General features: G+C 41.0%; 1 protein-coding gene across 1 annotated transcript; it reads right to left on the bottom strand.

Moving 5' to 3' along the window:
• Positions 1-456: 456 nt before the first annotated feature.
• Positions 457-9,265, bottom strand: AGR2 (anterior gradient 2, protein disulphide isomerase family member; the record flags this gene model as incomplete). The annotated part of the gene is made up of 7 exons (XM_079931769.1): positions 8,994-9,265; positions 8,668-8,731; positions 8,497-8,549; positions 7,095-7,168; positions 4,093-4,156; positions 1,687-1,770; positions 457-506 (listed from the first exon to the last, which is right to left on the bottom strand). Exons 1-7 carry the CDS (start codon positions 9,130-9,132, stop codon positions 457-459), a joined length of 528 nt encoding a protein of 175 aa, XP_079787895.1. The 5' UTR covers positions 9,133-9,265.
• Between the last annotated feature and the right edge of the window lie 5,273 nt (positions 9,266-14,538).

Here is a 14,538-nt window from a genome sequence, read left to right as displayed (position 1 = left end):
GATACTTCTGTTGTTCAAGCTCATGTCTACTTTTAGTCACCCAGTGAGAAACTGTAGCGAGATGAGATGATAACTTTGTTTTTGGGCTTTGTTGCTTGAACTAGGTTTGTCTTGTCCTCTTTTGGAACATTTTGTGTGTCTGAAAATCCTATTTGGTGAACGAACAGAATAGCTTTTCTGTGAAAGACCAAATTGAGGGAAAAAAGAACAGTTTGAACACCCCTAAAAGGATTTATTTTTAAAAAAATCATGGCTCACTATCGTAGTATAAGATATTGTTTTCATGCATGTATACTTAAGACAAAATTTTAAAAAAAGCTGTTGTAACATGAACCCATCATCTAATCAGTAGGTTCACCAGTGCTTCTGCCTTCTCCACAGTCTTCTAAAATCTCCTCTGGTTCCAAGTCTCAAGGCCCAACACAAAGGGAGGAGCTTGCAGATTTTGTTTTTTCTCTACAATTCAGTCTTCAGGAACTTGAGAGCTTTCCTCATGTTGTCAAGCACTAATGTGGGAAAAAGTTATGAGAATCAGCACATCATCAGAAATCACATTGATAGATATAGCATGAATGTTGGGAACCTTGTAAATTTTTTTCTAAAAGTATGTGAAACGGCTTTTATTATTATAATCTTGTTCTCTTCCAATGTTTATTAACTGCCTTTTTTTACAAGGCACGGTGATATTACCTGTGCGGAATACCTGCCTTTAAGGAACCCAAAGTCTTATTAAGATCTATACTGTTATCTCAAGAATGGTCAATACATTTGGAATGTGCTTCCCTTGGCGCACCCAGAACCTACTGGAGACATTGATAATGGACCGGGACATTCTTTCCTGCTGCCCAGACACAACCTCATAATCCTTCCCAGCATAACGTTCTAGGTTGGTGCCACCCAACGGAAATTTCTGTGATGATGAAAAATAGTCAGTGCCTATTCACTGAGTACTTTAAATGTGGTTACCGTGTCTGAGGATCTGAATTTTAAAACCTTAATTAAAACAGCTACATGTGACTAATGGCTGACATATTGGGCAGTGCAGGTCTACATAGTCACTAGTCATTGAGTGAATTGGTTCTTATGACAAGACTCAATTTTCTTCCCAGAAGGACTAATTAGATGTCACAGCTAGGTACAGTCTCCCATTGAGGCTCTTCATCTGCCTTGAGTCTCACACTTTTTTTTTTTTTTCATGTTATGGTGACCCCGGGGGAAGTCAGTATCTTGGCAAATATTTGGAACCATCTTTCCTACTGATCTTTAAAATTGAACTTGAATTCAACTTTAATAAGCTGGACTAAATGATTTCACTTTTGTTACTTGGAGAAAAGCATTGAACAAAGCATTGAGATTGCTACTATTGCTATTGTAATGGTACGATTACTGTTGCGCTCAGGTCTGTGGTAGAAGGAGTTAAGTGAGCCTAAGAGAAACCTGAAAAGGAGGTAATGTGGTCCTAGGATTCTCCTAGAGGAAAAGATACGTAATCTAAATAACTCATCTTTAATTGAGTTTTTAAAAAAGTGAGATCAATGCTTGAATGTAATTTGCTGGAGGACACAAGGCCAGTTAGGGTCAGACTGGTTCTCTGGGGTCTCTGAGCACAGCTTTTTCTCCCCTCCCCATGTGAGCTCTCCTTCCAGTACAGCAGTGAAACAGATGTTCAAAGGAGGTAACACTTACATAGAGCCATATCCGAAGGTTCGTAAGCATAGAGACGATTTGAGTATCTTCCAGTGATGTCGGCTCTAACCGTCAGGGATGGGTCTACAAAGAAAAAGCCAAAGGGAATGGAGTACTATGTTTCAAAATAACCCCTATTGCATGATGAAGCCTACATGTTTATCCACATCCCATGAAAAGAACACAATGTGTCCTGCTGGTTGAGATTCTACTCCATCCAGTCTGCAACCTGGCCTCTGCAGCTGGTACGCAAAGCCAAACTGGGAGCATTCAACAGCCGTGCAGTGCTATTTGTGGAAAAGGTTAAGAACCCTGCTGTCCTATCTATAGTAACCTGAAAATAGGATAATATACATTCTTGGGATGGTGTTTTGTTTTTTTGGTGAAAACATTGGCATTCTCTACTAAAGAATTATTTTAAATTTTTGAAATGATTATATTGTAATTGAAATATGTTACCAAGAGCAACCTGGATAATTAGGAACTCACATCAAATGCTAGTTTTCCAAACCAAAGTTTTTTTTGGTTTGTTTTTTAAATGAATAAAAGAATGCAAGCCCTTAAGACCAGCCAAGGTGAAGTAAGTGTGTAGTTTTTTTACTTTATTGTTAAGTAGCTGCATTTTAAAAATAGAGATTTAGGCATCTTCCCTTATACATATATTCCTAAAGGTTTAAATCCTTTTTTTGTGTGTGTGTTTTATATTTACTTGAAGTTATCAGTTAATGAGGAAAAAACAGGTATAAATAAGATGCATCCAGAAGGGAGGTAGTAGGATATGCAAAGGCCTAGCAACCTTGCCTTGAGATAAGTGATTGAAGGAGGCTATGGGCCGTGTCCTGAGAATTAGATGAGGAGGAAAGATGAGGCCCAGCCACATGGATGCCAAGTCTGTCACCTGAACCTGCTGGACAATCCCTGTCGTTTCAGAATGTTGGACTAGGACCAGCAGACTTAAATTACAGGACTTTCATTTGTTCAAGAAAGACTTAAGACCTACTCTACTTCTGCTCGGTGTAGAGGATACAGACACAGGGTCTCATCTTCATAATACAGTGACATCAGAAAAGCTTTTTCACCTCCCACGCATTGGCTTACAGCCTCAGCTGCACAGTGGAGTCATCTGCAGAGCTTTCAAAGACTGCCACCTGCGTCCTAGCCACTGAGATTCTGATTTAATTGGTTTGAGGTGTAACCTGGGCAGCTTGATGTTTAAGATCTTCCAGGCAATTCACATGTGCAGGCCTCGTGGAGAACTACTGAGCCGGAAGGAGCAAGCTGCCTGGGACCTAGTTCTTATGACGAAAGGAATTGAACAGGGGTTAAAAAGCCCTTAGACAGGAGCACTCTGAAAAGAACTCCTGCACAGGGTGTGACTGGATGACCTATAAGGGCCCTTTCATTTAAGGGTCTAAATTTTCTAAATCGTAACAAAACCAAATCTGTAAGATTAGCTCTAGTTCAGCCTTCCTCCTTTTCTCCCTTCACTTTTTCTTGCCCCCGTTTTATAGGTTAGTGTGAACTTGGATGCCTTACAGAGGTGATCTGCTCGATCAGAGTGAGCTCTGCTATGTGACGGATTTAATTATGGATTGCCCTTTTATCAGTATCACTTCGATCAAAGCCAAACTCAATTCATTTGTTCAGTCATTTAACAAATACTTATTGCGAGCCTACCACAGGGTCATGCTGAAAATATGATGGCGAGCTGAAGAAGATCTAGTCCCTGCCACATGGGGGGCAATATTTATCCAACAATCACCCAATAAATACAAAATTAAGACTGAGGAAAGAGTGACCATTGAGAGGAACATGGTGCCACAAGAGCACATCGTGGGAGTTTGAGCAGGTCAGTGAATGACAGTGATTAACCAGGTGACCTGGGGGTACCGAGGGGGTAAGCAGAAAAGCTTTCCAGCAGAGGGAACGGCACGTGAAAAGTACCAGTGGCCGGAAGGAGCATGTCTCCTTTGATTTTTGTTTCTTTCAGCCCATATTCATAACTTGCCTAGAAATAATGATCAGAAAATGTCAGAAAGAAAAATCCAGCACAGGAATCAAAAGTTTGCCTGATTAAATATTTACAGACCTGATACAATTCGGGGACATGATTAATACGTTTAAACAGTTAACAGGGTGCTTCTTTCTCAGGTGTACTTGTGGCAGAAGATGAGAAGTTAGAATTAGCAGATGAAGAAAAAATGTCATGTATGGAAATAGGTAGAAGCTTGCATTTCCTAATGAAAATAGGTTGTGAAGCTGAAAGTTAAACCTCCCCAGTAGAGCTTCGTCGTGGCCTTGGCCATGGTGGAGCAGCACGTGACGGTGTGGAGGACAGAGGCAGAGATGTGGCGGCACTTGTGTAATGTTCAGGGTGTGTTTCATCTCATTGTCACTTTTACTTACCAACAAACATAATCCTGGGGACGTACTGGCCATCAGGAGAAAGGTGTTTGTCAGTTGTTTCATACTAAGATTTAAAAAAAAGCAGCTTTCAGTTTGTTTATATTCTTCAGTTATTTCAAACTTGTTAAAACAGTGTGTCCATTCCTGGGCTAGGCATCTTTTTTTTTTTTTTTTGCGGTACGCGGACCTCTCACTGCCGTGGCCTCTCCTGTTGCGGAGCACAGGCTCTGGACACGCAGGCTCAGCGGCTATGGCTCACGGGCCCAGCCGCTCTGCGGCATGTGGGATCTTCCCGGACTGGGGCACGAACCCGTGTCCCCTGCATCGGCAGGTGGACTCTCAACCACTGCGCCACCAGGGAAGCCCTGGGCTAGGCATCTTAAGACACTATAAGGCACATCTCTAACACAGAGAGTTTATAATATAGATGGGGAGACAAGTTACATGCATGAAATAATAAGACAGAGCAGACTGTGAGGTAGAACATGAGGTAAAAAGCTGATGCATGTGGTGAACAAAGAGCCAGAAAACTCAGTAAGGGAGAATTTGGAAGGAATACAGTGTTTGGGGAAGGAGCTTGGATGAGGTAGGAGGAGCTAGCATAATGAAAAAAAAAAGAAAGTCATTTTTAGAGAATCTGCAAAAACAGGATTATCTTGAGAATTCGTTTATCCATTTATCATTTTTAAATTTTCTTTGTTTAACAGGGAGATACAGGTAGGAAAAGGAATATTTAGGATCCAGGGGGTGAAATGTTATGATGAAGGATATACAGGGGCATTGGATGCCCAGAGCAGGACATTTAGCTTTATCTGCAGGTCCCGCTAGGACTTTCTGAAGTGGGTAAAGAGGAATCTTTAAAAAGTAAATAGGAGTCAGTTATATAGAAAAGGAGGTCACTCCAGGCAGTGGAGGGGGGAAGATTATACAAAGGTAGAGGAAAGGCCTAGCACTTTATATAACCAAGTGTTTGGATGGGACTAAAGGATAGGGATACCTGAGGCGGTAGTGAGAGAAGATGCTAGAAAGCTACTTCAGGGGCTGGCTTGTGACTGGCCTTGCACGCCATGCCACAGTGTTTATGTCTGCTCATAAATAAATAAGAACCACTGAGACTGTCATACAGAGTGAAGTAAGTCAGAAAGAGAAAAACAACTATCATATAGTAACGCATATATGTGGAATTTAGAAAAATGGTACAGATGAACCTATTTGCAAAGCAGAAATAGAGACACAGACATAGAGAACAGATGTATGGACACCAAGTGGGGAGAGGGGGATGGGATGGATTGGGAGATTGGGGTTGACATAAAAATGTACACTACTACGTATGAAGTAGATGGCTGGTGAGGGCCTACTATATAGCACAGGGGGAAGAAAAAAGAAGGTCCAATCTGTTTGTAGGACACATATTAAGTTAACCTTAGAAATGCATTCCAGTATACATTAGGGGCAGACAAATACTGTTTGATTCCACTTATGTGAGGTACCTACAGTAGTCAAATTCATAGAGTCAGAAAGTACGTTGGTAGATGCCAGGGGACAAAGGGGGACAGTGTGGGGAGGGGGGAGGGGGAATGGGGAGTTAGTGTTCAACGGGGACAGAGCTTCAGTTTAGGAAGGTGAAAAATTCGGGAGATGGACGATGATAAGAGTTGCACAACAATGTGAATGTACTTAGTGCCACTGAGCTGTACAATTAAATATGGTTAAAATACTATGTTGTATATTATGTGACTTTTATCACAATAAAAAGAAAAAGTATATAGAAAAAAAGAACCACTGGAGGGGTGTTAGAGGCGCCATGATTGCAGTTTGGTTTTTAGAGTGGTTACCCCCGACAATCATGTGGGATTAGATGGGATTTATTTTGTAGGCAGGGAGCCACTTAGTAATACTGCAGTAAGCTAGGCAAGGTGAAAAACTCTTAGGCTAAAACAGCGGTCCTCAACTGATAGGGAAGTGACCAATAGCAGGAATATTTCGAAGTTAGAACCGCAGGGCTTCTTGACTGCCGGAGGTGAGTGGGAGGCTCACATCTAGAATAACACTCTAATGGAATAAGGAATAGAGAAAAAAGAGCTTTTTGAAAAACCTGGGCCTCGCTGATCAATTCAGTGTTGAACGTGTTGAGTTGAAGCTGATTACGAGATTTCTGGAACTAGGCTGTGTGCATAAGTTGGAAGCTGTTGCGTGTTTGGGGAAGATGTGGGAGTTATCGGTAAGCAGGCATTGATTAATGGCCGATGAAATTGTCCATAGGGAATATAGAATATAAAAAGAGAAGTAGGTCAAGTAGAGACTCATGAAGTCACTCATATTAAGGGGTAGAAAGAGGAAGCAGTGCCTTGGAAGGGAGGTGAGGAAGAACCACTGGCGTGGATGCCCCTTGAAAAAGCCAACTTGTCAACCTGGAAAGAGGATGACAGAGAGAAGCTTCAGGGACATACAGTTAGGGAGAGTAGTTTTCTGAGTAGTTTACTGATTGTTTGCTCTCGGAAGGAAAGTGGATACCGTTTATATACCAAGCAGAAGAACTTGTAAAGGCAGAAAGCTTGACCATCAGGAGGGGTGGTGATGGTGAAGTAGGACGGGAAAGCATGAGGCCACAGCACGTGTGGAAGGATTAGATTTGGACGCCTGGAGAGCCATCTCTTCTGGGGAGAGACGGCACACGGACTAAGAATGGGTGGAGAGCAGCCAGGACTGCAGGCGAAAGGGGCACAGCAAGGAATTTTTAATGACAAAAACGTTCCACTTATTACAGCAGCAGAGAAATTCTGGACCACAGGAGAGTATTTTTCAGACAACTTAAAATTATTAATTGCTAAATAAAAATGTAGACATGCAAGAAATAAAATCTTTCCTCATTGTAATCTATGAGATGAGATATTTGGAGCACATCCCCGTTAATGCAGTATGATTAAGATGTATAGGGAAAATGAACCATCCATTTCAAATTGTAAGCCACAGAGAAATGGCAGGATGAAGAGTAAACTTACAACTAGATTGAGGAGGACAAACTGCTCTGCCAATTTCTGGATTTCTTTATTTTCAGCAAATGCCTTCTTTAAAGCTATAATGTAAAGAAAAGATTGTTAAGCATTCATTTCATCACCAGTTAAAACCATTATTCTCCGTTGGATTTGAAGTTGAACTATATTTGTAATATAATATTCAACTCCGCCCTTTCTGCAAATGGTTAGTGAAGTAATATCTAGGCCATTGACTAGCTTTGCTTCGCTACTGACCCATCCAATCATTCATTCATTCATCCCTTAATTTTTTTAACCTATATTTACTGAGTGGTTACTATGTGGCAGGACTGTTTCATGTACTGGGAATAGAGCAGTGGGGGAAAAAAAAATAATGTGCTTGCTTCATAGAGCTCAAATGCTTGTGTAGGAGACAGGTCATAAACAAGGAAATAATTTTAGGTGGAGATAACAGTACTTTGAAGAAAAATAAAGCAAAGCAAGAGGTTTAAAAGCTACAGAGTGGTTAGGGTCGACTTCTTTGAGGAGGTGACATAGAAATGAGAGGGTGCTGCAGTCTAAGATGTTAGGGATATGTCACACATGGCAGAGGGGACTGCAAGAGCAATAGCCCTGAGCTGGGAATGGGTTTGGATGCGTTGAGGGAAAGCACAATGGCCAGGCTAGATGCAGTGGAGGGAAAACACGGCGAGAGTGGTAAGAAAGGAAAGGCAGCCAGGGGCCAGGTCATGTCCAGCCATTCGGGCCATGATCAGGAATCTGGATTTAATTTTAACCTGTGATGAGAAGCCACTTGAGCACATGGGTGTTAGGATATGATGGCTTCCGTGTGGAGAACTGACTGTCGGGTGACCAGGTAGGTGCCTGTTACAGCTCAAGGCAAGATCTAAACTTGGTTTGGATGAGGGCAGTAGCAGTGAGGCAATCGGAGGTGGCTGGATTTGGGCAGGACCTACATAATATATGGGGCCCATTGCAAAATGAAAATACGGAGCCTCTTGTTCAAAAATGATTACGAATTTTAAGACAGCAACAACAGAGCTTTACAAGCATAGGAAGCACTGGGTCCTGTGTGACTGCACAGGTGGTGTGCCCATGAGGCAGGTGCTGGCTTTCAGATAGATGCTGAAGATAAAGCAATGGTATTTGCTGATGTATTGGATATGAGATGAAAGAGAAAACAAGAAGTCAAGGATGAATTCTAGAGCTTGTTTTTTCAAAATTTGAACCAATGGCTAATACAAACTGTGGAAATATTTGAAGTTCCTTTAAAATATGTTTTTACTACATAAAATATTCTTTTAAATTCAGCTGTGCTAGGTGCTAAGGATGTAAAGATGAGTGAGCTGGACCCTGGCCCTAGAGCTAAAAGCCTATAAAGGAAATTATATTTAGAAGTATAAATTACCTTGACTGTGTGGGCATTCGTCCAAGTGATGAATAATCATCAAGGGTTTATTGCTTTAAGAGACAAAGAGAGATTGGATCATCTTTAATGAGTAGGATATCATGTGTAGCTAAAGATCACTAGATGGTGCTCTTGAGAGCTTCGAGGGAATTCTGTAAAACTTGTCTTTACCTTGTCCTGGATTTGTGTAAAGCTTCTTCATATGTCTGAGTCCAGATGAGTTGATCGCCCCAACCTAGAACAAAATGAACCAGTATATTTAAAGTGATTATATTCTCAGGTCCAAAGCTGTTGAAAAGCACTGGTAAAGCTGGGATCAGTATGTACTTGATGCTAAAGAAGAGCAAAAACCTCTAGAGAAAGCAGAAACAATGATAAACTTGTATCAATCTAGGACCAACACATAAAAAATATGCTCAGCACACAACTCTCGGCTCTGAGTGTTAAATCTTTACCAATTGAGTATAACTGGAGGCCGACAAGAAGCTGACTCCTACCTCTGGAGAGGGTCTGGGGCAGTTTGGGTTGAGAGTCCTTTGTGTCCTTCTTAGCTCCTGGTTTGACTGTGGTTTCTTTGGCCAGAGTGTAGGAGAGGGCCACAAGTAGCAAGAATGCTGACACTGAAATCTTCTCCATGGCAAATCTGATATGGAAGACAAACAGATGAGCAAAAAGTCAATAAAACAAAAGAGAATTAGCAGTGTTCGAAATCTTCAGATTGTAGCACAACCATGGGATACAACAGGAACTGAGGCTTAGATGAGATTGAACACGTGCAATTGGAGTCAAAAACTACCTTCCACAGAATTTTCCTAAGAATACATAGTATGAATATCTATCTACCATCTATCTATCTATCTATATCATCTTCTACCTCTATATGCTATAGATAAAATATGAAGATCTCCATAGAAATCGACAATATAGAAATAGATATATTTCTATAGATATATATCTATATAGAAATAGATATATTTTAAGAAAATAAGTAGATAGATGTATATATTCTTATAGCTAAGGGAATTTGCTTTTAAATTTATATTTAAAAAATTGTAGTACTGGAAAACACCTTAAGGGTTATATCCTCTTTTCCCACCTCCCCATTGTCTCATTTTGTAGATGAAGAATCTGAAGTTCAGAGAAGTGAAGACTCATGAGATGGGCATAGAGCCAAGGCTTTTGGATTGTGCCGTTTTGCAATGCTGGCTCCCATCTTCCCATCCTGAAAAAATTACCCTAAACATACATACTTCTTTAACATTTTGTTAAAATGAGGACACTGCCATTGAAGAATAAGATCTGAGTAAAATGATTTATTTCATTTAGAAACTGCCAGCTTTATCTTTTAACTAAAAACTTGCACCCAGAAAACTCTCTCCCTAGTGTAATATTTACTCAAATTCTATATATTGGTTAAAATACATCAGTGCAGGTTTCTTTCAGTGAACTAATTCTTTGACTCTCAGTGCAGGCCTGTTAGGGTAGGTGGTTGTAGGCATGTACTTCAGTGCACAAAAAATATTCTATGGGACTCATAACACAGAGAAACCAACCCCATGGATGTCTCTTTGTTATTTTTTTTTCCTTCCCAGTATTCCAAATTTAATTCTCAGGGAATGTTACACTACTGTGAAGCAGATGCTTATGAATGGCAAAGTGAATGACAAGGTAAGATCCATGAATGAGTGAGGAAGTGAGCTAGCTAGCTAGCAAAGTGAATCGCACTAGCCAATCACTAGGGTTATCCAGGGACCATAACATGCAAAGCTGGATACTTGGGATGCCAATAAAGCCAAAGACTGAAATTTCCTAAAAAGAAACACCTAACTCTAATATTCGTGTATGTTTCAAATTAAATCAACTGAACTCTGCAAGGGAAGCAGGATGGACCATCAATGCTTAGTATTTTTAGGGAGTAAAGTTTCTCATGTTCTGATAGAGCAAGTGGGAACCTTTGTTAAGCATTAGCCAATTCTAAAAAAAGACATTGCTAAGTCACCAAATCCAGACGATGCCTTGTATTAAACTGACCAATTATTACCTGTGTTATAGTACGTAGCCACACAACATCTCACTCAAAAAAGACAAAAGCCAAAAAACAGGGATACACTTTGTTCGTTTTCTGTACCCATAAAGATATGGAAATGCCAATACCAATTTTTATTATCCAGCATTTTTTTTTTTGCGGTATATGGGCCTCTCACTGTTGTGGCCTCTCCCGTTGCGGAGCACAGGCTCCGGACGCACAGGCTCAGCGGCCATGGCTCACGGGCCCAGCCGCTCCGCGGCATGTGGGATCTTCCCAGACCGGGGCACGAACCCGTGTCCCCTGCATCGGCAGGCGGACTCTCAACCACTGCGCCACCAGGGAAGCCCTATCCAGCATTTTAAAGAAACAAGTGTGCTCCAAGTCTTCCAGCCTTTTTGGTACAAAGACTTCTTTTTTTTTTTGTGGTACGCAGGCCTCTCACTGTTGTGGCCTCTCCCATTGCGGAGCACGGGCTCCGGACGTGCAGGCTCAGTGGCCATGGCTCACGGGCCCAGCCGCTCCGCGGCATGTGGGATCTTCCTGGACCGGGGCACGAATCCGTGTCCCCTGCATTGGCAGGCGGACTCTCAACCACTACGCCACCAGGAAAGCCCTGGAGCTATTGATATCTTATACGTGTTTTATGGCAGAATGACTCAAGGGAGCCGAATAAAACTCCTGCTGTACAAACATCCTGCTCTGAGCTGACTTTCTGAGATTCACTGTACTGAGTTTTCATTACTGAATAGACTGTGATCTGCAAACTGCCTGCATAAACCACCTCAAAATAGAAAGCTAACCACCGAGGACATTGATCATTTGGAGAGACACACACACACACACACACACACACATCCTTCAAAACCAGAACTTCTCACTTTTCATTATATCTCTGTCTTCTTATCTTCAGCAAGGAATGCCTTGCAAGAGGTTTCAGTGTCCCTGTTCATGAATGCCTCAGGAAAGCAACCAGATCTCTCCTTGTACAGCCTATCCCATGAATTTAAAGATTGAAGAAGCAACAAGGATATCTTTATATTAGACACAGAAAGAAAACTGTTTTCTGATTTGCAATAATATTCTGAACTGTAATTCCAAGCAGCCAATCTGAGCTGAGCTTTCACAGTCCTGCGGGTCTTTGCTTTGCCAGTGGGAAAGAAACAGAGCATTAGATGGTGATCAGGGCTCAGTAACTAAGACAGGGGACCCTGGGCCCTGTGCCGGGCTTGAAAACTCCTGGAGTTCGCTCACTCTTAAACCTTTCATTTCCTGACCGAGAAAGCATTACCTTCAACCAGCTCTGGAGCATAGCTCTGCCAAAGTAAGCCTCTGGTGGAAATCCCATGATTCCTTCTCCAAATCCCATTTCACTGCCCATGGAACTACCCTGCACTCCTCTGCCTGTGGATTGCCTGCAACTTTACACAGGAACCAAAGGCCAAAGCTCATTCAATAAGTGCCCTTCCGACACTGCTGTCAGGAGCCTTACCTGGATTTTCCCACCCACCTGTCTGTGTGAGCCAGGTGGCCTCAATGCAGTCCAAGCTTCCTAGTATGCTGGCTCAGCCCAAGCCTGTATTTATGTACCTGAGCACACCTCAATCCCACCCACTAATCCCATATTCACATGTTGCAAAGTCCGAGAGGAACTGTTCTTTTCCCAAGTCTTCCCTGGGCTAAAGAGTTCCTTGTTTTTAAGAATAAGGTTGCAAAGGAATGCCTTTCAGTATGCATGTTTTTAACTGTTTGTGAAAGTAGATTGTTAAGAGATTGAGAAAAGATGGGCAGAGTGCCAAATCCAGGTAAGCTTTAACTGAAGACATTTGATTTGCCTGAAGGCTGATTTGTCTTTTTGTGATTGGATGGAGTTTGTGGTTTGTAGAATTTTTTTTTCTCCCTCCTGGCGAGACTGCCTCTGTTTAGTTGGAAACACACAAGAGGTGATGCACAATTCTAACCCCTACAGTGATATAAGCTGCTATCCTCCATTATGGTATAAATTACTTTACACAATGTACTTCCTCTTTCTGGCAAACGAAATGTATAGTCACTATAGGTATGAAAACAATCCAAACCAAGCATTCACATCATATTTTAAAACTAAGGAACTTATTGAAAAAAGATATCCTAACACTATGAGTTTTTATTAATTACCTTGCAGCAACTTCCCTCAAAAGAATTCAAAGGTATTTCACAGCTATTCTTTTATTTAATGGCAGACTTTCCTGCTAGGCCTGCAGGAAAGTATTTACATAATTTTTCAGACCTAGAAAGTAAGGTCTGCAACTACTTTCTCATTCAGGGTTATACAATTATTCGCTCAACATTTTAAGACTGGACTTGGGTTTTCTGTAAAAAAATTTTAATCCTGTTCTTTTTTTTTTTTTTTTATAAATTTTATTTATTTATTTTTGGCTGTGTTGGGTCTTCATTGCTGCACGCGGGCTTTCTCTAATTGTGGCGAGCGGGGGCTGCTCTTCTTTGCGGTGCGTGGGCTTCTCATTGAGGTGGCTTCTCTTGTTGTGGAGCACGGGCTCCAAGCACACGGGCTTCAGTAGTTGTGGCTCGCGGGCTCTAGAGCGCAGGCTCAGCAGCTGTGGCGCACGGGCTCAGTTGCTCCGCAGCATGTGGGATCTTCCCGGACCAGGGCTCAAACCCGTGTCCCCTGCATTGGCAGGTGGATTCTTAACCACTGGGCCACCAGGGAAGCCCCCTGTGTTTTGTTCTTGAAACTATGCACAATCCTTAAAAGTTCAGAATAGAGAAATCTTTAACAACAGAAAATTAACTAATGGGATGCAAGCCCTATAAAAATAACTTTTGAAATGAGTTAAGATAATATTTCAAAACATTTTAAAGTATTTAAATTTTTGGATAGAGCCTTAATTTCTGCAGGCAAAATATGAAGTGATTCCCAAAACAGTAAATTTTCATTAGAAATGAGTTTACAGAGATCATTTCTTTAGGAGTTTGAGTGAAAGCAATGATTTGAGCTCAACTTTTAAAACTGATAAGCCTTTTATATAGACTCAGTCTATTTAGTCTTTAGAATAGCCAATTCAACCCCCTCATTTTGCAGATGAAAAAAATGATGTTAAAAAATAAATGACTGTGTGAAGATCTCACAACTTGTTAAGGGCATTGCTGAGACCAAACCTGTGGTGTCCTCTAGTCTGTCACCTGCTAAGAATGGAAAGTGGGTAGCATGTGGGCTCCATAAGATTCTTGTCTCAGTCCTGCATCCTGTGTTCACTTGCTGGATGATCTCAGAGACATCATTTAACATCTCTGAAACTACAGTTTCCTTATCTACAAAACGGGGATAAGATTACCATACATGTCTGTTTTGAGTACGTTGAGATTTTAATGAAATAAGAACTGGGAAAGTACTTGGTACATTCATTTGCTAGGCTGGTATATAGCAAAATACTATAGACTGTCTGACTTAAACAACAGCAACTTATTTTCTCACAGTCCTAGAGACTGAAAGTCTGAGATCAAGGTATCAGCGAGTTTGATTTCATCTGAGGCCTCCCTCCTTGGCTTCTAGATGCCACCTTCTTCCTATGTCTTCCCACGGTCATCCCTCTGTACCTATCTGTGTTCTAATTTCCTCTTCTTGTTAGGACACTGGTCATCTTGGATTAGTGCCCATCTTAATGACATATTTTACTTAATTACATCTTTAAAGACTATCTCCAAATATACTCATATTTTGAGGTACAGGAGTTAGGATTTCAATGTCTGAATTTTTTTTATTGTGATAAAAACATATCATGTGAGATCTACCCTCTTAACAAATTGTTAAGTGTGCAATACAGTATTGTGAACTATAAACATGATGCTGTATATCAGATCTCTAGAACTTGTTTCTTGATGTTTAATTAAATGAAATTAAAATGAATATCAATGGATTAAATTTACCTAAATTAGGTAAATTTAATCCATTGATTACATTTCAATATATTAAACTTAATATATTAAATAGCTGCTTGTACAAAATTCTTTAATGA

Source organism: Stenella coeruleoalba, assembly GCF_951394435.1.
Source record: "Stenella coeruleoalba genome assembly, chromosome: 9".
Lineage (NCBI taxonomy): Eukaryota > Metazoa > Chordata > Mammalia > Artiodactyla > Delphinidae > Stenella > Stenella coeruleoalba.
This window is presented reverse-complemented; position numbering and strand designations above follow the sequence as displayed.